The sequence below is a fragment of the Cebus imitator genome, unplaced genomic scaffold (genome assembly GCF_001604975.1).
Source record: "Cebus imitator isolate Cc_AM_T3 unplaced genomic scaffold, Cebus_imitator-1.0 Scaffold225, whole genome shotgun sequence".
NCBI classification, from domain to species: domain Eukaryota; kingdom Metazoa; phylum Chordata; class Mammalia; order Primates; family Cebidae; genus Cebus; species Cebus imitator.
Genome location: NW_016107540.1, coordinates 3,086,052 through 3,108,407, shown reverse-complemented (window position 1 = coordinate 3,108,407; position 22,356 = coordinate 3,086,052). Strand labels below are relative to the sequence as shown.

The 22,356-nt window shown below is 47.4% G+C and overlaps 1 protein-coding gene across 7 annotated transcripts in view; it reads right to left on the bottom strand.

Annotated features, from left to right (window-relative positions):
* Positions 1–21,769, bottom strand: part of COBL (cordon-bleu WH2 repeat protein) — a 287,518-nt gene extending 265,749 nt beyond the window's left edge. For 3 of the 7 annotated variants that reach the window (XM_017496912.2, XM_037727273.1, XM_037727270.1), the window contains exon 1: positions 21,493–21,769. In XM_017496912.2, the coding sequence (XP_017352401.1) occupies positions 21,493–21,533 (41 nt within the window). In that variant the 5' untranslated portion in view covers positions 21,534–21,769. The remainder of the gene's footprint in view (positions 1–21,492) is intronic. The other 4 variants (XM_037727271.1, XM_037727272.1, XM_017496917.2 and 1 more) reach the window with 2 other exon arrangements.
* Between the last annotated feature and the right edge of the window lie 587 nt (positions 21,770–22,356).

Sequence of the window (22,356 nt, the reverse complement as noted above, 5' to 3'; positions counted from 1 at the left end):
CACAGCGCTCTCAGGTCGTCCTACACTTGGTAAGGGGTATGGATCACGCACAGTGCACCCAGGTCGTCCTATCCTTGGTAAGGGGTGCTGGATCAGGCACAGTGCTCCCAGTATATAAGTGACAGGCATTCAGTCTGTAGCTCTTTGCCTAAGTTTTTCAACAGTCAAGAACTGCTTTAGGCCAGGCGAGATGGCTCATGCCTATAATCCCAGCACTTTGGGAGGTCAGAGCAGGCGGGTCACTTGAGGTCAGGAGTTCGAGACCAGCCTGGCCAACATGGTGAAACCCCATCTCTACCAAAAATACAAAAATTAGCCAGGCATGGTGGCACATGCCTATAGTTCTAGCTACTCAGGAGACTGAGGCAGGAGAATAGCTTGAACCTGGGAGATGGAGGCTGCAGTGAGCTGAGATGTGCCACTGCACTCCAGCCTGGGCAATAGAGTGAGACTCTGTCTCAGAAAAGAACATCTGGGTGTGGTGGCTCACACGTGTAATCCCAGCACTTTCGATCACCTGAGGTTAGGAGTTTGAGACCAGTCTGGCCAACATGGTGAAACCTCATCTCCACTAAAAATAAAAAAAATAAAAAAATAAATTAGCCAGTCATGGTGGTGCACGGCTGTGATCCCAGCTACTCAGGAGTCTGAGGTGGGAGAATCACTTGGACCTGGAAGGTGGAGGTTGCAGTGAGCCGAGATTGCACCACTGCACTCCAGCCTGGGTGACAAGAGCGAAACTCCATCTCAAAATTTAAAAAAAAGAACTACTTTAGTCTTCATTCTAAGTAGAGGTTTAATAATTTTCTGTACCTGATATTGCTAGCTTCTAAATAAACCATGACATCCTTGGGTCCAGCAATACAGGCATGTTTTTGTACCCCCTGTAGACCTGGCATTGTCCTTGCACATGGTCTACGCTCCATTTATAGAGAGTTTAAAGTTTTACTGGTATCACCTGGTCAAAGGTATCAAAATTGTTTATTTAAAAAAATATTACCCAATGAGGGGAACAACACACACTGAGGCCTGTGGGGGGTAGGGGCAATGGGAGGGAGAGTCTTAGGACAAACACCTAATGCATGCAGGGTTAAAACCTAGATGATGGGCCAGGCACAGTGGCTCTCGCCTATAATCCCAGCACTTTGGGGGGCCAAGGCAGGCAGATAACCTGAAGTCAGGAGTTCAAGACCAGCCTGGCCACCATGGTGAAACCCTGTCTCTACAAAAATATGAAAATTATCTGGGCATGATGGCAGGTGCCTATAATCCCAGCTACTCAGGAGGCTGAGGCAGGAGAATCGCTTGAACCCGGGAGGTGGAGGTTGCAGTAAGCCGAGGCTGCACCACTGCACTCTAGCCTGGGTGGGTGACAGAGCGAGACTCCAGCTCAAAAAAAAAAAAAAAAAAAAAAAACAAAAAAAAAAAGACAAAAGAAAAAAAAAAAAAAAAAAAAAAAAAACAAAAAAAAAAAAAAAAAAAAAAAAAAAAAAACCTACATGACAAGTTGATGAGTGCAGCAAACCACCATGGCACTTGTATACCTATGTAAAAAAAAACTGCACATTCTGCACATGTATCCCAGAACTTAGAGTTAAAAAATTATAATTAACATATATTTTTAAAATTTTTTCTAAAAAAAATTGCCCTACTAACTGGAACCAATGAAATAATCTTGCAAATGCCTAGAGAAACACAGAGTCACTGATGCAGGCCTATCCTTTCAAGACTGTCACTGACAGAAACTACTCTGCAAGGGCTGGGACATTCCCAGCAAAGCAAACAGGACATCCTGGAGAAAAGCAGATGTCCAACACCCACCCAGGACCATCAGTTCACATTCTGCGTTAACTGTCCTGTGCCTCTGGCCTTCTGTAGGTCCCTATAAATGACGTGTCCACTAACTGCCATCAAAGCCCAAGAACTTATGGCCAACATAATCTCCTCAGCGTTCTTGTGACCCTTTCTGAAAAGTTTCAAGTCCTGGCAGCCTCAGAGAAGTCTGCCCTTCTCCATACCTCTTTACCTTCCTAAGTGATCAATGAAAATGTAAAAATCCTCACTGAGTAATCCCTAAGCATCTATTTACGTAAGATAATCTTGGAGATATTTACAGCTCGTCTGGCCTGGCTGTGGCTTAGGTCTGGAAGGACTGTTATATTTAAGAACTGCTTCAGCAAAACGATTTTCTGAGGAGGCCTTTCATAAAAATAAACCCGACTTCTCTCAGCCCCACCCTACCAGTAGAACTAACTGCTCCACTCCTTGTTTTCTGGGTGTTCATGAAGCACTTTGCACATATCTCTATGATAACACGTGTTATAAAGGACTTTAGAGATAAGTCCTCTCTCCCTTATTGTGGGATCTGTCAAAGCAGGGAAGCCCATGATATCAACACATAGGAGAATTTTAATTAATGCTCAGTTTTTAAAAATCATGAGCCAATTAAAGCAATACATTTTAAAATTATCCTACAACAGAAAAATGGATCATTTCATATTTAAACCTTCATAATATGTAGAACAATATGACAAACAACAGAGAGACAATCACACCTATATGTTTTTAACTTAAAGTTTGTCCTAACATGGGAGACATTTGATTAAACAAAGACATTCAGTTTTTTTTTAATTAAGTTTGGGTTTACGTTCTTTTTCTTTTTTATTCTTTTGTTTTTGGTTTTGCTTTTTAACCAAAGCATTATTTTATACAAGTTAAATATTTCATGTCTTTTTTTGATCAACAACTTAAGATAATTTTTTTTTCTGAGCAAATAATACTGCAGGAAATCAATTAGATAAATGACTCTGAAAGTATTTTACAAAATAGTTTTTGTTACATGCTAGATGATTGCTTGCCAGGACGTTTTGATGTTACTGATTACTCACAGGGAGGTGCTAAGTACAGCCTGAGAGCTTGCTTGCAATCAGGGCTGGACCACCTTTTTCCAAAGCAACTGGGTTAAACCATGTGAAGTGCCTCACAAATGCGTATTTCTTGAAGAGGAAATTCTTGTACGGGAAAACGACCATGCTGCATGTATTCAGGTCTTTTCAACTAAACAGAACTGCCAGGCTGGCCACCTTGGGAGCTGGAACACCAACTCAACTAATACACATTTAAGTAATTGATAGCTGGGTGTAATACTGAATGATGAATGAAAGGGTCATCTTTAGCTAAGGCTGGATATGCGCGTTCAAACAATCTTTTGAATCCCCTCCCTGCTGGCCCAGGCAGCATGCCCCTGGGAAGAGCTGAGGCATGTTTCTACTCCAAAGCTCCTCAGTGAATCGGATGCACGTCCCTGGTTAACACCCACCAGGGCAGAATCCTGCCCTCATATTTCTTCAGGGAGACTCAGTATCAAGGATGAGCAAACATAACATTTATAGCCCAGATAGGGCAATGTGGTAGGTGAGATGCGTGTTATTAGGAATCATACCAGGTGTTAACTGGGACGGTCCCAACTGTGGCATGCGGTCACTGTTCAGTACCTGAGGTTTTTTGTTGTTTTCAAAACATGGTGACCTAAGTTTTCATCATTCCGAAAATCTTTCTTTATTTTTATTTTTATTTTTTTGAGATGGAGTCTCACTCTGTCGCCCAGCCTGGAGTGCAGTGGCGCAATCTCAGCTCACTGCAACCTCCGCCTCCTGGGTTCAAGCAACTGTCCTACCTCAGCCTCCCAAGTAGCTGGGATTACAGGCGCCTGCCACCATGCCCAGCTAATTGTTTGCATTTTTAGTAGAGACAGAGCTTTGTCATGTTGGCCAGGCTGGTCTCAAACTCCTGACCTCAGTAGATCTGCCCACGTTGGTCTCCCAAAGTGCTGGGATTACAGACTTAAGCCACCATGCCTGGCCTTGAAAATCGTTATATAAACAACAATACAGACTTCTATAAAGAAAACTGCCACATGCAACCCTTGGTACATAAAAAAACCAACCATTAGAAAACCTGGTACCAGTGGGATTTGATTATAAAAGTATCCTCTTCAGAGGCCACTCAATACATGTTTTTAATGCATCTTCACTAGGAGTTTAACCAAGTTGCTTTGGGAAAAGGCAATCAAGACTATATTGCCCTATCGTAGTTGCAAAGTATGACCACACACGTTCCATACTAATCTCTTCCAAATATGGGGCCTAATTTCCCTCCACCCCAGCAACAAAGCAGGTGTGAGCAAGGCAGGCCAGTCCACTGCTCTTACTTGGTACGTGGCCCATTCACCATCGGAAAAGCAGGGAAAGAAATGCTTGCCCAGCAGGCTCATGAGCGTGTCTCGTGTCAGTTGTTGGGACTCTGAAAGCTGCAAAATGGTGCAAATGTGTCAATTTTCGCTGTCGACCCTGTCATTCCACATGCTGCATGTAATCCCATCCTACTTTAGTAGTTAATAACGACCGTATCGCCAATGTGATACTGTACCATCCAAAACTGTAAACAAACCTGCAGTGGCTTTGTTTGAGCAATGATATCAAGGCTCTGGGGTCAAATCCACTCATCCCAGCACATAAGCCCCTTCTCAAACCTCAGCTCTCCTCTTCCTCCTCTACCCCAAGATACTCTCCACCCAGACTCTCCCCAGCACAATCTTCATGGAGTCAGGGAAGCACCATCTGAACAGCTTTCCCTCACCCACGAATGGCATAGGCCAGGAAAGCCAAGGGGAGGTGTTGCTGGCGGGTACTCCATATCTTTCTGCCCTGAGGCCAGACAGGCTGCACAGCACACCTCCCAAAGATGAGTCACACCACCTTATAAGTCCATAAGCATGCGCGCGCGCGCACACACACACACACACACACACAAACACACACACCCTCCTCTGGGGCTGGACATGCTTAAGACACCAAGGAATGCCAGCAATAGTCACATGCAGCTGCTTCCACTGCCTGACTACCCAGGAGGTGCAGTGTTGGCTGTTTAGAAAGTACTATATTCCAAAGAAATTACGCAAATCCTTTGCTTCAATATTGCTGGAACGGAAAAGAAGTTACCTTCTTTATCAATGGAGACTAGAGACATCAGATTTTACCTATGTTCTCCTGTCTGTCTCTCTTCCTCCCTAAAGTCACAAGTTTCAAAGGGGCTGAAGGGTTCAGAATCCCTAGCATATCAGTCCAGGTTCCAGGGGGACTGACTTGTAGCATGCTGTCACTCCTCAAACCCAGTCAGCGTTTCCTAAGGAGAATGGGTGCTGCAGCCCTGGGCCCAGGAAGAGGCTGGCAGCCTGCCCTGAGGACAATGAAACATATGAAGAGCTGAAATGGTGCCAAGGGAGAGGCCGCTGCAAGGCTTCATGGCTACAGGGGTGGGCTGTCACCCTGAGCAAGCTGCTCAACCTCTCTGAGACTCGGTGTCCTCCTCTTCAAGAATGGCACCTATGTATACAGGTCTACTAGGTGGATGAGAAACATAATGCAGGAACAGATCTCTGTGCCACAGGTAACCCCTGACTCCGTAAGACAGGTCATCTGTACCCTACCTGAGGCACCATCAGTGACCATGTACTTAAATATTGCAACAACGTGAAGCTGCTGGGAAAGCCTGCGGGGGCTCACTTTCAGTGGCACACTCACCTCACTGCAGACCAGTCCACAGACCACGCCTGGACTAGAGCTGGCCTCCACAGCCCTGCAAACACGCATGCATCTCTGACCCCCACGACCCAGCCTACTGCCTCTGCACCTTCCTTATTTCACTACCACATGTGCTCATGCTGGTCTTAGATTTCAGAATTGAAACGGAGGTTGGTTTTTATTTTTGTTTCTGTTTTTGTTTTTGTTTTGAGACAGTCTTACTCTGTCTCCCAGGCTGGAGTACAGTGGCCCAGTGTCCGCTCACTGCAGCCTCTGTCTCCTGGGTTCAAGCAATTTTCCTTCCTCAGCCTCCTGAGTAGCTGGGATTTACAGGCACCCACCACCACACCCAGCTAATTTTTATATTTTTAGTAGAGACAGGGTTTCACTATGTTGGCCAGGCTAGTCTCAAACTCCTGACCTCAGGTGACCTGTCCGCCTCAGCCTCCCAAGGTGCTGGGATTACAGGTGTAAGCCACCATGCCTGACTGAAACTGAGGTTATTGAAGTGTGGAGGGCTCTCACACCTGGCACGGCATGTCATGTGATATGTTATACGGAGCCATGGGCTCCTACTGGCCGGGGTCTGCATCCCATCACGACCACTCAAGTGACGCGGGACCACGGTCTGAGGCTCGCTGTCCTCGTGGGCAAAATGGGAGCACGCCTTCTCCGGGGAGCTATGGAGAGGAAGTGGTAACTGCCAGTCCGCCTGTGAGGACCGAGGACTAAGCTCACCACTGCATTCACTTTCTCTGGGGACACCTGCACCCTCCCAAGAAGGTGACTTGTTCCTGCCACTCACAGTTCCTGGAAAACCCTCCCAACCCCTCTCCCCACTTCTAGCTCAGACTCACAACTGTCATTCGGGCCCCTGGGATCCTTTCCAGGGATATCTGAGCTGCACATGACTGGGTTAGGAGTGTGCGCTGAGCTGTGTGACCACGGGCTCCAGATGTGGGGTCGGAGTCTCACTCTGCCGTCGGCTGCCCCTGGTCACCATGTTAATATCTCACATCCCACGTGCCTCACTGTTAAAATGGGAAGAGCACCCTCACCCCGAAGCGCAGACAGAGAGGAGTGAGTGCGGTGGGACACAGATACACACACCGCCCACGGCGCAGGCTGTGGCTCTGACGCCAGCCCTCCCCTGCTCCCTCCTGTCCTGCCCCGGGCCACTCTCCCCTCCTCTGCAGCTCCCTGGCAGATCTGTCTCCTCTCTGAGACTAGAGCCCCCGGAAGACGGTTCACCCTTTATCCTCTTCTGGGCAGGGAGCACCCTCAGCACTAATGCTCCAGAGAACTTCTTCAACTCCCACCCGCACCTCCTTCCTATCTGGGCAGGAGCCTCACAGCCCATGCTCTCGGCTCCTCCGTGGGAGTAACTGTCTGCACCCCCATCACCCGCACCTCTGCGCAGAGCTCACAACACAGCGGCACTGCCCCTTCCTTCACAGTCGCACTGGGGGTGACAAGGCCACGCCCCGCATCTCAGGCCTGGACCCTGTCCTGCCGGCTGTCCCTGCCGGTCCCCACCCTCTCTTCTTTCTTCCTGGGCTTCCCTCACACCTGGTATCAGTCTAATATTCAAAGAACAACCTTCCTCCGTCTGTGAGCTGCTCCTCTGCTCAACGCCTCGGACCAATTCCCCAGTTCTTTCAGGGAAAATCCAGACTCCCACATTGCCTGCTGACCTCTCCGTGGTTCCAAGCCACACATTCCAGCCACGGACCCGGGCGTGTAAGCCATCTGCCGTCCTCAGCATCTCCTCCAGCAGACCGCAGGTTCGTCCGCTCTGTGCATCGCACTGTGCTAGGAAACCCTGTGCGTTCCTCCATCCTTGGGCTTCCATTCCTGGCGGTTGGTCCATGCCTGCCTCTCCGCCCAGCCACATTTTATCTAGTGTTCAATCCCCAGCTCATAACCTGGAAAGTTTTGCCTCTCCCAACTTCAAAGAGGCACCGCTCCTGAACAGTCAGAGCCAGCGGCCTCTCCCCTGGTTGGCTCTGACAGGCCTTCAGTGTCCTGTCCCCCCCAGACGGCAGTCACTCAGCATGGGCTGCATGTCTTGCAGCCTGGCCCCATCACCTGAAGACTGCCTAACACGGGCAAAGACCACACCTCACCCCCAGCATAATAAATTTGGAGGGGGTCCCATAAATAAAGCAATGATGCCATCGTTTCCCAGCAGTTACGTTTGATAAAAAAAATTCTACTGCTAAAGTACATTGATAGGACCATTAATTTTTTTTCTAAAGATTCACAATTCTGGGCTGGATGTGGTCGCTCAGGCCTGTAATCCCAACACTTTGGGGAGCCAAGACAGGGAGGACTGCTTGAGGCCAGGAGTTCAAGACTGGCCTGGTCAACATAGCAAGACCCTATTTCTAAGAAAAAAACAATAATAATTCACAATTCTGGTGGTAATTATGCTTTCATAATACTGGAATTTAACTGAGATCATTTTTACTTGTTGATAATGAATTGCCATTTTAAAAGATGACGCTAGACAGGGCACCAAGTACTGTTATCAGAGAGTGCTACAGACTCCTCACCCTTCAGCCCCAGCCAAACAGCCGTGGTGACTCAGTTTTTGGCATGTGCTAAATCACCAGCTCAGTCTTCCCAGCATAATGCTGAAGCTATGACAACAATACCCCACTCACAGGGCTGCCAGCTTAGAAACAAGCTACTGTTTTATCACTGAAGTAGAAACCTGGACCTTGCAAATTAGAATGTTTTAAAATACAATACATTGATGTTTTCCCAAGCCTCATGACAAAGTAACACAATAAATCACAATTTCACATTCTTTTTTTACATTTGCATGCAGAGACAGTCACAAATGCTTTATACCCTTTTATAAAACCTAGGAACACAATACCTGATCAGATGTGGAAGGAAAACCCACCATCTGAAACCAGCAATCCTGGGTCAGGCATGGTGGCTCACTTAGAGAGGCCAAGGCGGGCAGATTGCCTGACTCAGGAGTTCAAGACCAGCAAAACCCATCTCTACAAACAAAGAAACAAAAATACAAAACCAGCAATCCCGTCTCTGTGCGCACTTGACTGGACCATGCATGCGGAGGTAGCCCCACTAAAGGTGAGAGGTGATGGGGTGGCATCCCCAGTTCTCCCGGATGGAGGGAGCCACAGAAACAGAGGCATCATTTATCATTACTTTACTCCAGCAAAAATGAACTCATTCCACAAGGAAGTGTGTGAAAGTAACTGGTGTCCATGAGCACCTATTTATACGAAGTTATTGTACCTGGGAGAGGGATTTTACCAAGCTCTTAAGATGTTACATGTGACAAACACAGAAATGCATCAAAATTCAGCTTATCTGCTGATCCAACTTCAAACAGGGAAGGTATAAATGTCTTCTGATCTGTTCTGTATGGACCCTTTCCTTACACTTTTCCCAGTAGGTCTACAGACTGGCTGAGGATTTTTATCTAATATCCAAACATCTTTTTTTTTTTTTTTTTGAGACGGAGTCTCGCTCTGTCGCCCAGGCTGGAATGCAGTGGCGTGGTGTCAGCTTACTGCAACCTCCGTCTCCCAGGTTCAAGCAATTCTCCTGCCTCAGCCTCCCAAGTAAGTGGGATTACAGGTACCTGCCACCACACCTGGCTAATTTTTGTATTCTTAGTAGAGACGAGGTTTCACCATGTTGGTCAGGCTGGTCTTGAACTCCTGAACTCAGGTGATCTGCCCACCTCAGCTTCCCAAAGTGCTGAGATTACAGGTGTGAGCCACCGCGCCCAGCCCAAACATCATTTTTAAAGGCGATCACTCAATGTGATTATTTTTCTGTGAGTGGTCTGCAGGCCTGCTGAAAGAACATATGGGACAGGCTGCTGACTGCATGCACGCCAACACTAATCTCAGACATTTATTTTTATATTCTTTTTAATGGGTAAAGAGGATCATGGAATAACACTGGCAGCACCCTGAAATTCAGAGGGAAGTGCCCAGACATGAGTGCTCCCCCAAAAACCACTCACTGGTCCAGTAGTCAGGAGGGCATAATCCAGTCCCAGGTTGTCACCAACACCAAGGTCAGCTTGGAAAATGATGGTGTGAGGGAGGCAGCCACAAGTGCATGACAGAGAAATCATGGTCTCACCCTCCTAGCATCCAAGAGCTGCTAGGTGAGTAACACAAACAGCACAGCACAATGACCTGTATTTAGAAGTGGTGAGGCAGAGGTCACAGGTGGCTCCAGCCTTCTAACAAAGCTCTTCCAGTGGGACACGAGTCATCATTCATTCTCCCCACAGTTTCCAACCCACCCTGTCCAGCCGTGACTTCCTCATCATGTGACACACCAGGTCCTGGTACAAACTTGTGTTTACTACATCCACTGAAAGACAACTTATGAATACAAGCTATGGTTTTTATTATGTTTCTAGTGCTATTTTTCTGTTCTAAAGCAACAGATCGCTTCAGATCATTAGACTCGTTGGTTTCCTAACAAGGTGGCACTGGCCACACTTCTACTGTAAGAAAACAGAATGGTGGCAGAAATATTTCCTACTGGAAAGGCAGTGCAAGTCTTTGTAAAAACAGGTGTCAGGATACAGCCTCACATCTATTATATGTTCTTGGTGCAGAATGATGGAATACTGGCAGAAAAACAATAATGAGAAAATAACAATATTTTATAATGAGAAAATAATTGAAAAAAATAGGAACTGTCCTCTGATAGGCAGTGCACTGATGCAGTGACTCCTGGTCTCTAATTTTCTCATAAAACCCTGCAGTCCAGGAGTCTCCACCTTAGTCATGAGGGACGAGGAGGCCAAACAGTTCCTCTGAATGACACAGCTTTCAGGGGAAGGGTAGACGTGCGGGCCTTGTCCTTCCACTCACGTTCTGTAGGTTGACACCCTCACCAAGAAGTTACCAGAGTGCTGCAAACCAGCTGTGCTCCCTAGAACACAGCCCCCACCCTTCCAAATGCCAGCACCACTAGGTAGTGCAAGGGCCGGTCCCTATGTCACGGTGGCACAACAAATAGGGACACAAGCTGAGACTTGTGGAAAATCTGCTTCAATTATATGTCACTTTCACTACTTAAAATAAATCAGAAATCCTTTTCACGCCAATAAATATTGAGCATCATAAAAACACTGCCCTAGGTAAAAAATGTTATGCAAATGCAGTACATCCCCCTCCCAGGCACATGGGTAAATCATGAATGCCAGCCCAGTTTAAACACAAGCCATGCATTACTTCCCATCAGGCTCTGCAGCCAGTCTTACCCCTGACTATAAGAATACTGTATAATTTTGAACTCAGAAAATGAAAAGTAAACATCAAGAAAGCATTTCAAACACATAATTTTCCTGAGGTTGCTGTCTAGATACCTCAGGTAAAAAGCAATATTTTCCACAGATCAACAGTTAGAATAAAAAGACAAAAGGTGCCTGGGAGCAGTGGCTCATGCCTGTAATCCCAGTACTTTGGGAGGCCAAGGCAGGTGGATCACAAGGTCAGGAGTTCAAGATCAGCCTGGCCAAAATGGTGAAACCCCCATCTCGAACTAAAAATACAAAAATTATCTGGGCGTGGTGGCACATGCCTGTAACCCCCGTTACTCGGGAGGCTGAGGCAAGAGAATGTGCTTGAACCCAGGAGACGGAGGTTGCAGTGAGCCGAGATTGTACCACTGCACTCCAGCCTGGGTGACAGAGCAAGGCTCTGTCTTGAGAGGAAAGAAATTGTACTTGATGAATAAAGATGGCTGTCGCTTTCCACCTGAGTGTCTTGAGGTGTGAACTGTAATACAGAAGCACAGTGACATTAGGTACCACGAACCTTGAGGTGGCTTGGAAGTGCCACGCACCAGGGCTGTCTTCTCCCTCTGCTCAGCTCATCCCTGCTGGACGGTGTTAGCCTCTAGAAGCCCGGACACTGGCCAGCACGCCCCGGCCAACGGGGCCCCCTCACCTGCAGAGAAGAGGCCCTAAAAGCATCACCCAGCTCATTAGTGAGGCTCTTTCAGCTTGAAGCAAGGGCTTCTTAAAGTTACCCAAAGAAAACACAACTAGCGAATTTGTGGGTCTGGGTTCTGTGTAGCTTCTATTTTGAAGGAAGCTCATTTATTGAACAGAGCAGACCTCTGGGTTTTCCTTAAATTTATCAGCCCAAGACACTGAGCTGGCTAACATCCAGTACAAAAGGGAAGGCTTTTCACTGTTTATTAATTCATCAGCCAGTACCAAGGCAGAATATCTTGCTCTGCGGAGGGGGAGTCTGGATTCGACTCCTTACACTAATTCAAAACTGCTCTGTGCTCAACAGCAGCTGAGTTTGGTCCTCTTCTATCACACACCATGTAGTTTGAAAAAATAAAATCCCACCTTAGAGTCTCAGGAGTCACACATCCGAGAAACGCGTGAGTTCTGTCACAATGAAACAGGTAATCACGAAGCTCCTATACCAGGGATAAGTCGTAAGGATGTCTGCAGGCAGGCTGGCTTTTCGTGGCAAAATGCTGCTGAGACACTTGGGGGCTTCAGAAATAGAGCAGAGTAACATCTTTCACCCTGCCGGGAGCCCAAGCAATAACTTTCACAAAACAGTTTTGGAAATGAGTTCTGGGCTTCAGCACAGCCTAGCAGCGTGGCCAAGGATGAGGACATGGACACTGACAAGAGGCTTCAGAGTCAAGTGGCAATCTCACCTGCAAAATGGAGAGGACAGGCCGGGCGCAGTGGCTCACGCCTGTAATCTGAGAACTTTGGGAGACCAAGATAAGTGGATCACGTGAGGTCAGGAGTTCAAGACCAGCCTGACCAATATGGTGAAACCTCATCTCTACTAAAAATACAAAAAAAAATTAGCCAGGCGTGGTGGCGCAGACCTGTAATCCCAGCTACTCAGGAGGCTAAGGCAGGGGAATCGCTTAACCCCGGGAGGTGGAGGTTGCAGTGAGCCTGGGCGACAGAGCAAGACTCCATCTCAAAAAACAAACAAACAAAAAAAAAAAATGGAGGGGACAAGAGGACAGTGCTGTCCTACCAATGTCAGAGGGCCCTGATGGGAGAGCCAGACCTTCCATGCACAATGAGTAGGCTCTGGTTGTCCCTGTCAGTGGCTCAAATGCAGACATAAGACAAGCCTTTGTGAAGAACATTTTTGTGTCCTCCTTCAGAAATCTATCATTCCAAAAATGTAAAACATGATGGTGAGTACAAAGAAATGGACTAATAATAAGGAAATATTCCAAGCTGAAGTATTTTTCAGTGGACTCTAGTTTCCGAACTAAGTTTCCTGGCTTTTCTGTTTATTGTGAAATTCACACATTTAACTCCATTCAGAACATAGTCTGATTATGGCTTAGGCCACAGAAACCAATTAAATTATTTCTGAGAAGTGGTAAAGCGTAGCAATTTAGGGGGTTGTCACAGCATGAGAAACATTCAGACTCCATCATCCCAACTTACACTTTTTAAATCCAATTGGGTGGCTTGGCTCTTGTGAGACACCTGCAATTCACTCTTCCTACGTGTGATATTGTTAGAGCGCAGATAACCATTATCACCGTAATGAGTGGTTTAGGCAGAAGTAGAAGGGAGAAGGTTTTCAGCTCCATCCAAAACCAATTCTACCTGGTAGCAACAGACAACAAGACGGACGGCAGGTGGGTGGATGGCAAACGTTTAGACTCTGGCTGCTGCCCATCAGGCTCCCTGCAGCCTAATGGTTTGTGCATTGAACATTAGTGGATTTTGCGCTTAATTAAGAGGGTTCTAGCCGACCAAACTGTAGAGAATAAAAAATTAGCCACATGAACAAATGTATACAGTTTGGCTGCATTAACACTCCTACCCAAGACTATTTTTAAACACAACTCCCAAGCCATTAAGTCTGAAAACTGCCAGAACTGATTTGGTAATCAGCTGCTTTGCCGAGTGCTGGAAGTTGGCTTTAACTTCACACCCACTCTCACACAGACAGACAGACACACAGACACAGACACACACACACACACACACACACACACACTCCACTCCAACACACAGTCACACACACTCACACATACACTCATACACACAGCTGGCTTTCCCATTATGTCCCTTAGCCTAAGTTTGCTACTTATTTAATTGCTCAAACCATTCACACGTAATTGCAAAGTGAATCCATTTGGTATTTCTCCTCTTCCAGTTCTATGAGACCTTAAGCCACACAGAGCGCGTATGATAAGACAACGCTTTGCCGACGCTCCCCATTCTAACAAGGTCTCTCTCCGACCTGCCTACCTCCTCCAAACCAGCACGAAGCTCTGACTTTCCCAGCTGCAACTACTCTAAGAGCTGGGGCTGGAGGATCCTGTTCCCTCACACCTCCAGGATGGTGCCCACTATGAATAAGCAGAAGCAGCCAGCCATAGCATGGACAAGGAGCACAGAGGCATCCTAAAAAGCAAAGGACCTCAGCAGCCTGATGTGTTGCACATGCAAAGTCCTGGTTACCGCTGGCCTTTGGGATTACAGTCTTAATGTCACTTCCTCCCCTTGGATGTCTGACAAGGAAGGGGTCTGTCAGTCAGAGCTCTCCAGGATGTCGGTGTGCATCACAGCAAACTAAGGACCTGTTTTACAGAAAGGGCAGAAGCTGTCAGGGGCACCCCTTCCCAGGACCCTGGTGGGAGGAAGAGGAACCACGTGCTCACTGGAACCACCTACCCATCTGTACACTTAACACCTCCATTCCCCTGGCCCTCACAGGAGTCGGAAGGGTGATCATGATGGCTAAGATCTCTGCTCCCCCTGCCTCCAAGCTGCTGTTTTAATGACCATGAGATTATGGTTGGGCTAAGGGGACATGAGCAAAGGGACTTGTGTGACTGGCAGGTGGAGCACGAAAGGATAGGGTGTACCTCCCCCTCCTCAGGCCAGGCTGGGGCAGATGGAGACTCCACAGCAGCCACGACTGAACACCAAAGGAAAATCAGCAGGTCTCCAGGAACGCGGCACCCCAACACCAGCCCGGGACTCCTGAGGTGAACTTTTAGATAGGAGAGAGACTTATCTCCTCTTTAAGCCACGACCACTTTATGTTCCTCAAAATAAGACCTCTTAACACCTACCAGATCTGCACTGAACCGGGTTATACGGCTGGCAAGCTGAGTCCAAGCACCTCAGTTCCAAATATTTTAGTGCCAGTTGATCTATCTGTTCTCATACAGGCTGGCAAAAACAAGATTTATGCAGCAATTTAAGAAACGGTTTTTTTTTTTTTTTTTGAAAGAGGGCTCTAGAATATTCTGGGAACACTGAATCATATGATTTTAGAGCTCACATGAGTCTTAAGAGCATGTTATCTAACTCCCTACACCAGCAAGAGGGAAGCAGAGGCTGTTCTGTGTATCACATGCCACAAACCGATGACACAAAAGCTTACAAAGTAATAGTCCTGACTCTAGGGAGCTGAGAATTCAGTGGGTCAGAGGGGCAAGTAAAGGGACAATCAAATCCCACAGGAGGTTTTCGGACAGGGGAGGGCATGGGGTCTGACAGTTTGAACAATGAGCTGCAGGTATTCTGAGAAAGGGGCAAGAAAGCTCTCCAGGCCAAGGGGAGAGAGAAAGCCTGAGACCCAGGGTGAGGAAGTGGCAAATCCAGCGGCTGGAGCCTCCCTGTCCACTGGTACCGGCTGCACCCAGCTATTTAAGTTTAAATGGGTTAAAATTTTACAAGGTGAAAGACTCAGCTCCTAGTTGCAGTAGTCACCAGTCAGGAGTTCAGAGGCACCTGTGTCGAGTAGCACTGGCAGAAGGACACTGGCGCCTGGCAGAAGCGTCATCAGACAGCCCTGGGCTGAGCAAGTGTGGAGGGGCCCCATCAGGATGCGCCTGCAGGCTGCACGGAGAGGGGGCAATTTCACCTTGGACGACTGGCACCAGGGACCAAAGCTTCTTGTTACTGACACAATTTTCTTTCCACTAATCCTCCCCCTGTCTGCCTTTCATAGAAGAAAGTCAATAGGATTAACAAATAAGCAGAGGGCATTTTGAATGAGGGAAAGATGCCCTGTCTGGCCCTCACCAGCCTCCGTCTGGAGTAAGGTGGCAGCATCCCTAAGGTAATGGCTCCCCGTGGGGATTCAGGTTCTTGGGCAGTGAATGCTAGAGGACCACCTGGTAGACAAGATATGGAATCAACCAGCCAGGACTCCTGACTCCTGATAAGATAGCTGGCTTATCTTGGGAGGGCGGTAATTTTTTTTAAGAGATAAGAACTTTATTGGTTTCTCTAAACCAACTGGTGCCTTTTTTTTTTTACAGGAATCACTTGGTGTGGTGCAGGTGGGAATTGCACCTACAAAAGTATTTGTGGTCTGGGAATCTGACTAATCAAATGGATCCATGAAACATATACTTCGGCAGTTACTTAAGAAGCTTTTTCTCTTTTTTAATAGAAACGTTTTTAGCTGGGGGATTACTCTAATTGGACCTGGGCTGTAGAAGACAAGGCCCTGGCAGGGACAGCTTACCAGCTGACCAGGAGAGCAGAGGGAAGCGTGCTAACACCCCAAGAGGCCACAGAGTCTCTCCCAGCTGGGGAAAGCCATCCTTCTCTGGAGGGGCTGGTTCAGAAGCACAGGGATGGCCCTGAGACAGGCAGCAGGAAATAGACGCACTGTTGGGGACCCATTGCCTATTGTCGCAGAGGAGAGAGCAAACTCTAGTCTATGATAAATAGCACTAGGTACTCCAAAGTACTGACCACCTTAGTTTTGCAAGAAGTAACGAAAATCATATAAGGAACACATGAGGAAAAAAAAGTTTAATTCTATTCTAGGAAGAGACGGATGACAAATAAGGAATTATGGAACCATGAAAGAAAAGTGACATAGACTAGCCCATGAGTTCAGGGGGAAAGAGCCAGCAAGTGGCCCTGAAAAATACAGAAACTCTCAAGTGACAAGGTGAAAGTCAGACAGCAAAGTATAAAATGGGGGAGGTGGAAACTAAAATTTACAACTCAAATAAATAAAATTGTAAAAGCATAAAAAGGCATATTATCAATACACCTCTCTGTAGTAATGTAAGCCAATATCAAGTACAGTATTGTAAATAGAGAAAAAGAACAAAGATGAGGATACATAAAAGCTTTCAGTGGGTCATAAAATATCAACTTTTTGTTCGGCTGTACTATAAGGTAACTGAAAAAAACCACTAACTAAAATTAACCAACACACAAAACCTTCATAATTAAATGTGGATGGGGACAGAACAAAGGGAGGTAAGAAAACACCACGTAATAAATACAGGAAGTCAGACAGGAACATAGGCTCATGCCCGTAATCCCAGCAGTTTGGGAGGCTGAGGCCAGTGGATCACGAGGTCAGGAGTTCCAGACCAGCCTGGCCAACTTGGTGAAACCCCAGCTCTACTAAAAAAAAAAATACAAAAATTAGCCAGGTGTGGTAGCACACACCCGTAATCCCCGATACTTGGAAGGCTGAGGGAGGAGAATCACTTGAACCCGGGAGGCAGAGGTTGCAGTGAGCTGAGATTGCACCATTGCACTCCAGCCTGGGTGATAAAGCGAGACTATGTGTTCCCTGACCAAAAAATAAAAATAAAAGTAAATAAATACAGGAATTCTGTTAGTGTATTTACTAAGTCCAAGTCTAAATCAGAATCAAGTGTTACCATATTTCAGATTTACATGTCCTTGATCTAAATATTAATACTACTTTGTTCTCAAATATTTATGCTCACTTTTTAAAACTGCAGGTAAATTACGAAATTAAATTTAATTATAAACTTATAACAAAGCAAAAAAGGCCTACAAACCTAAACTACTTATTATAGTGTATAGATACATCCTATAATCACAGTTTTCTTAATAATCACGGGAGCACTTGCATGAACACAGATTATGACTTCATTCCCTGGATCCCAAATTAAGGAGTTCACAGAATCCAGGTCTGCATATACGTGGGGGCTGTTACTCTGCCCAGGTCAAGGTTCCACCCAATAATAATCCACTCTGCCTTTGCACTGGAGGTCACAAGAAATCACAGGAGGGACTGCAGGCAAAGTTCCTGGAAGCAGGAGAGACGCAACACTTAACAAATACCTTCCTAAAAAATCTTAATCATAGAACCACCGAGAAATAAAAAAAAATGCTGAGACTACGTGATATTGTGACACAGAAATGTCCAACCCTTCTAATTTATTAGCAAATATTATAATTATAAAACATTAAAATTCCTAGGCCTACTCTCTACATCAACCAATCCTTAACTTTCACTTTATTAAATGGATTGTCAAAATAAACAGTACCTCAGAGGTAAAATCTTTTAAAAAATGTTGCTCAAATCTAATGGGAAAAGTTTTATGTAACAGATCGTCATTTGAAAGAATGTAAACACATTCCCTAACACGTTAGCCAAAAGCCAAAGGCCTAGAAACCTAAGCTTCCTATTATGGTGTGGAGTTAATATTTCCTTAATATTTACATGCTTATGGGGGTTTAATACAAAATGTCATTGTGGCTGGCCCGTGTCACTATCAAGAATCACAAGCCTTCTACATTTAATACTATCTGCGGTACCGACAGGTCTACCGTAGCTCAAGTTACCCACTTCTATTAATTTTTTAAACTTTCTTCTGGTTCTAATAACTTGATTAAATAAATACAGATTTATGCAGAGAAATGAATAACAGCTATGTTTACATGAAGTCCACATTTTGACGAAACTGATTAGCAAAACTTCCACGGATTTTTACATGAGCAAACTGCTTGAATACAGCCATTGATCAAATGCACCAGCTGTTTGGACAATCATGTCGTTGGAGATTATCGTATTCTACAGAAACATGTCTTTCCTCTATAGGAAAAAAAAAAAAATTAAGCATTGCCATGCCAAACAGCAAGACTTCTTCTGTCCTTTATTAATACAGGGCCCAACGGGAAATGCAGCCCTGTTCTAAACAGCCGACTGCTGGGATGGCTCCCACAGATGTTCACACAAACACAAAGTAAAGAGATAAGCTATGGAGTTAGATATACTTTAAAACCTCACCAAAAGGCAATTTGCCTTTATTTGTGTTCTGAATATTCTGTCAATTCTTATACTTCAACTTAGCTCTAAAAGTCACAACAAGTCTAACTTGCTAGTTTTTGCACACAGCCTCATTCCCAAAAGAACACTTTCCCCAGGAGTCAAGTAGTCCTACATCACTGTTTTAACGAAATTCCTAGGAAAAAACATGCAATTTCAATCCAAGTAAAAATGTGTACTTGTGTTTTTCACAAAGATAACTAATAACTACCTATTCATAATTTAGCTAGACACGGAGTCATTGAATTTACATTCACCAACCTATCTCCCCTTCAGTAAACCTCTAGAAGAGCTTTTGTAGGCCATACCTTACAGGGTGAAATCTCCTTAATTCACTGCACCCAATCTAGCTTATTTCTATATAACACAAGGAGGAGCGGTAGTTTCAGCAACAGCCACAGCTTCACCATATCAGTCTGTTATCACGTGGGAAGACAGTGGATTACTGAAAGTTGGATTTTATAAACAACAGTTGCAGAATCAGATAGAAAACAAATTTCCCTCAAGCACATTGCAAACACTGCCTTAACCTCAAGCACCCGAGGAGTAATCTCAGCGAAGAGCCAGTAGATTCTGACTGCCCCCAATAATGTGCTAAAGCCAGACACTTCACGGCAATACCTATCCTTTATAATTAGCAAGCATACACCTAAATTATATAAAATACTCAAAGACCTAATACTATTTATTTCCTCAGATTTGAACACAAAATTGCTTCTTATTAAATATGTAATTTTTGTCTGAAGTAATATAAGGATATTAGTATTTTCTTGATGTTTCTTCACTGAAAGTATTAACAAATGACAAAGTAATTGAGAACAGAAGTTAAAAATAATGTGTCTAGATTTCTTGGACAAAGATGTTCGGACAAGAAAATTAGACAATGCATGAGTGAGGGGAAAGAACTGAATGCATTAGGAATAATAATTTCAGGTTCTCCATAGCAAAAATCCTTAGTTTTCCTTTGCCATTCAAATGGGAAGGCCAATCAGAGCTCGGGGAGGCAGTGAGAAGGCCAGCCCTCGGCTACCGCTCACTACACAGTACCAGGCCGAAAAGAGTGCCACGCACTTCGGGTCGGTCCTTCACTTCTAACATCAGGCTCCCTTCAAGGATTTTACAGATACTCTTTGAATACAGTTTTGCTGGCCTTTTAAATGTTCTCTCTGTCTTCATATTTATTTATAAGGTAATAGTGAGAAAATAATTCAGTCTCCTTAAATAGGTTCATTTAACAGGCTATGAAAGCCACAGATTTAAAGATACCTCTGTTTCACATTTCCCTATGTTATTTTGGGATGCCTATTACCATGAAAAAGGATTTCCCACATTTATTTTCTTTCTGGGGAATTTGTTTGTTCAAAGAGAATTACATAACCACCGCTAAGTGCACTGCAAAAAAAAAAAAAAAAAAAACAAAAAAAAAAAAAAAAAAAAAAAAAAAAAAAAAAAAAAAAAAAGAAAAGAAAGAAAGAAAAACTTCTTTTTAACTTTCCTCAGCTTCAGGATTATTTGATTTGCTAACCTGGCTCACTTTTTCCTGGCATTAAAGAAAAACTCTAAAATTTAAAAAAGAGCCTAATTGAAAGTCTTTTATACACTTGGGCAACACGTCCGCCTATGGGCACATGGGCAGGGTGAGTCAGTAGGACACAACTGTAAAAGAAAAAAAGATTTGTTGTCCCCAAAGCTGCCTCCCTCAAGTCCAGTTGCCATAGCAGAAAATGGGCCCACTCGGTAAGCAGGTGCAGGGCTCACCCCAACCCTCATTCCATTTGCAAGACTCATACACATATGCTCCAGGCAAGCGAGCGAGGTCGAAAGTCCCCTGCGCGCTGCGCTGAAATCTACAAAGTCCTCCCGGACTGTGAGTGACCCCGGGGCCCAGCCTGCGCGGCCGGCCGGGATGCCGGCCACCTGGCGCGGGATCCGGATAAAGAGCAGGGCTGCTCGTGTTGTATGAGGGAAATTACTCTTTCTGCGAGACAAGTCCTGAATGTGACGTGTAATCCCTGCAAGCAAGGTGTGGGGACGGTAAACAGAAACCGGGAGAGGTTCAGGCAGAAGCCGAATCGCGAAGACACGGATGGGCGCCCTGACTCGCGGGTCCACTGCGGGGGTCTGCGCCTCAGGCCTGGCCCCACCAGCGCGCCCCTTCAACTGCCAAGGGAGACCCTGGAATAAAGACAGGGCGGGAGAGCCGTTTCCATGAAACCCTCCGGGCAATCCAAGTAGCTCCCGAGAACGCGGGGCCCGGGCGGCCGCGAAGCCCTCCCTTCCACGCCGCGGGAGAGCCGACCCAGAGGCTGCCGCCGCGGCCGGGGGAGCGAAGACTTGATCAGAACTCCGGCCGGGGGCAAGCTCGCACGGAAGAGGCCGGAGTCAAAGGCCGGGCGTCCCCTCGCTCCCCCACCGCCGCATGGCAAACACTCGGGGGGCCTGAGGGGAGCTCCGAGCTGAATGGGGGCGGTGCTGGCGGGGACCCCTACAAGGACTTTGGCACACAAGCCACCCAGCGCGAAAAGTGCGCTCCGGCCCTGGCCTGACACGGTTACCTGGGCAACGACCCGGGCGCCCAAAGTACACAGCACGCACCACCACCCAACACCAGCACCCAACACCAGCACGCAACACCAGCACCGCACCCCACCCAACACCAGCACCACACCACCTGCTCCACCACTACCACCAGCACCCGCTGGGGCAGCAGAGAGGGCGCCCAGCCCCGGAGCGCGAGATGCGGGCGCGGGCGCGGGCGTCGGAGCCCCTCGAAGCCCCCGCCCCACCCCACCCCGCCCGGCCGCGGGGCCGCTTACCCGGTCGGGGGCTTGGCCGCCGAGGCGCGCGGCGCGTCCATGGTGCCGGGAGCAGGGGCGCTGGCGGTGCTTGGGCCCCGCCGAGTTAGGCGCTGGCTGCGGCCGCCACCGCTGCCACCCTCATTCACTTTTTCCGCGCTGACCCATCGTCCTCCCACGCGGGCCGGCGGAGGACAGCGGCGGAGCCAGGCGGACGGAAGGGGCAGGAACCGTCTCTGGCGGGCGGGGGCGCCGGGCGCGCGGGGAGGGGCTGGCGGCGGCGCGGGGCGGGGGCGCCGGGAGCAAGGTGCGCAGCGCCCCCGCCCCGGCTGGCTCCGCCGCGCCCACCGGAGCACCGCCCCCTCCCCGCCCCGCCTGCTCCGAGCCCCGGCCCGGCCCGCGGCGCGCGTCCGAGGAAGTAGTCCCCTGACACCTGGCCCCCGCACGGACACCGCGGCTGCGGCAGAGGGCTTCTCCCTGGGCTCCTCCACTCTGTAGGGAGCGAGCCCCTGTCTGAGCGGATGGGGGATCCCGGGGCCGGCCCCTCCTGGGCGGAGCTGGGGGAGGAGAGCCACCTGGAGCCTGGAGGCCGTGAGAGGGCGAGGTGGGCGGACGAGCGCCGGAGCACTGAGGTTGGAGGGTTAGAAGCGTTGTGTCCGGCGCCGCTCTCCGACCTTTATCCGAGCAACAGATGTCTTAGTGCGTGGGGTCACAAAGTGGGAGTCCCTACCGCGAGCGTCAGCAACACCGGGGAACTTGTTAGAAATGCAGACTTAGGGGCCCCACCGGGTCCCGTGGAATCAGAAACAATGCGGGCTGGAGCGCAGCCTCGCTTTGCTAACAACTCAGTCGCTCTGGGTGAATGCACCTGATCCGCTGGGCGCT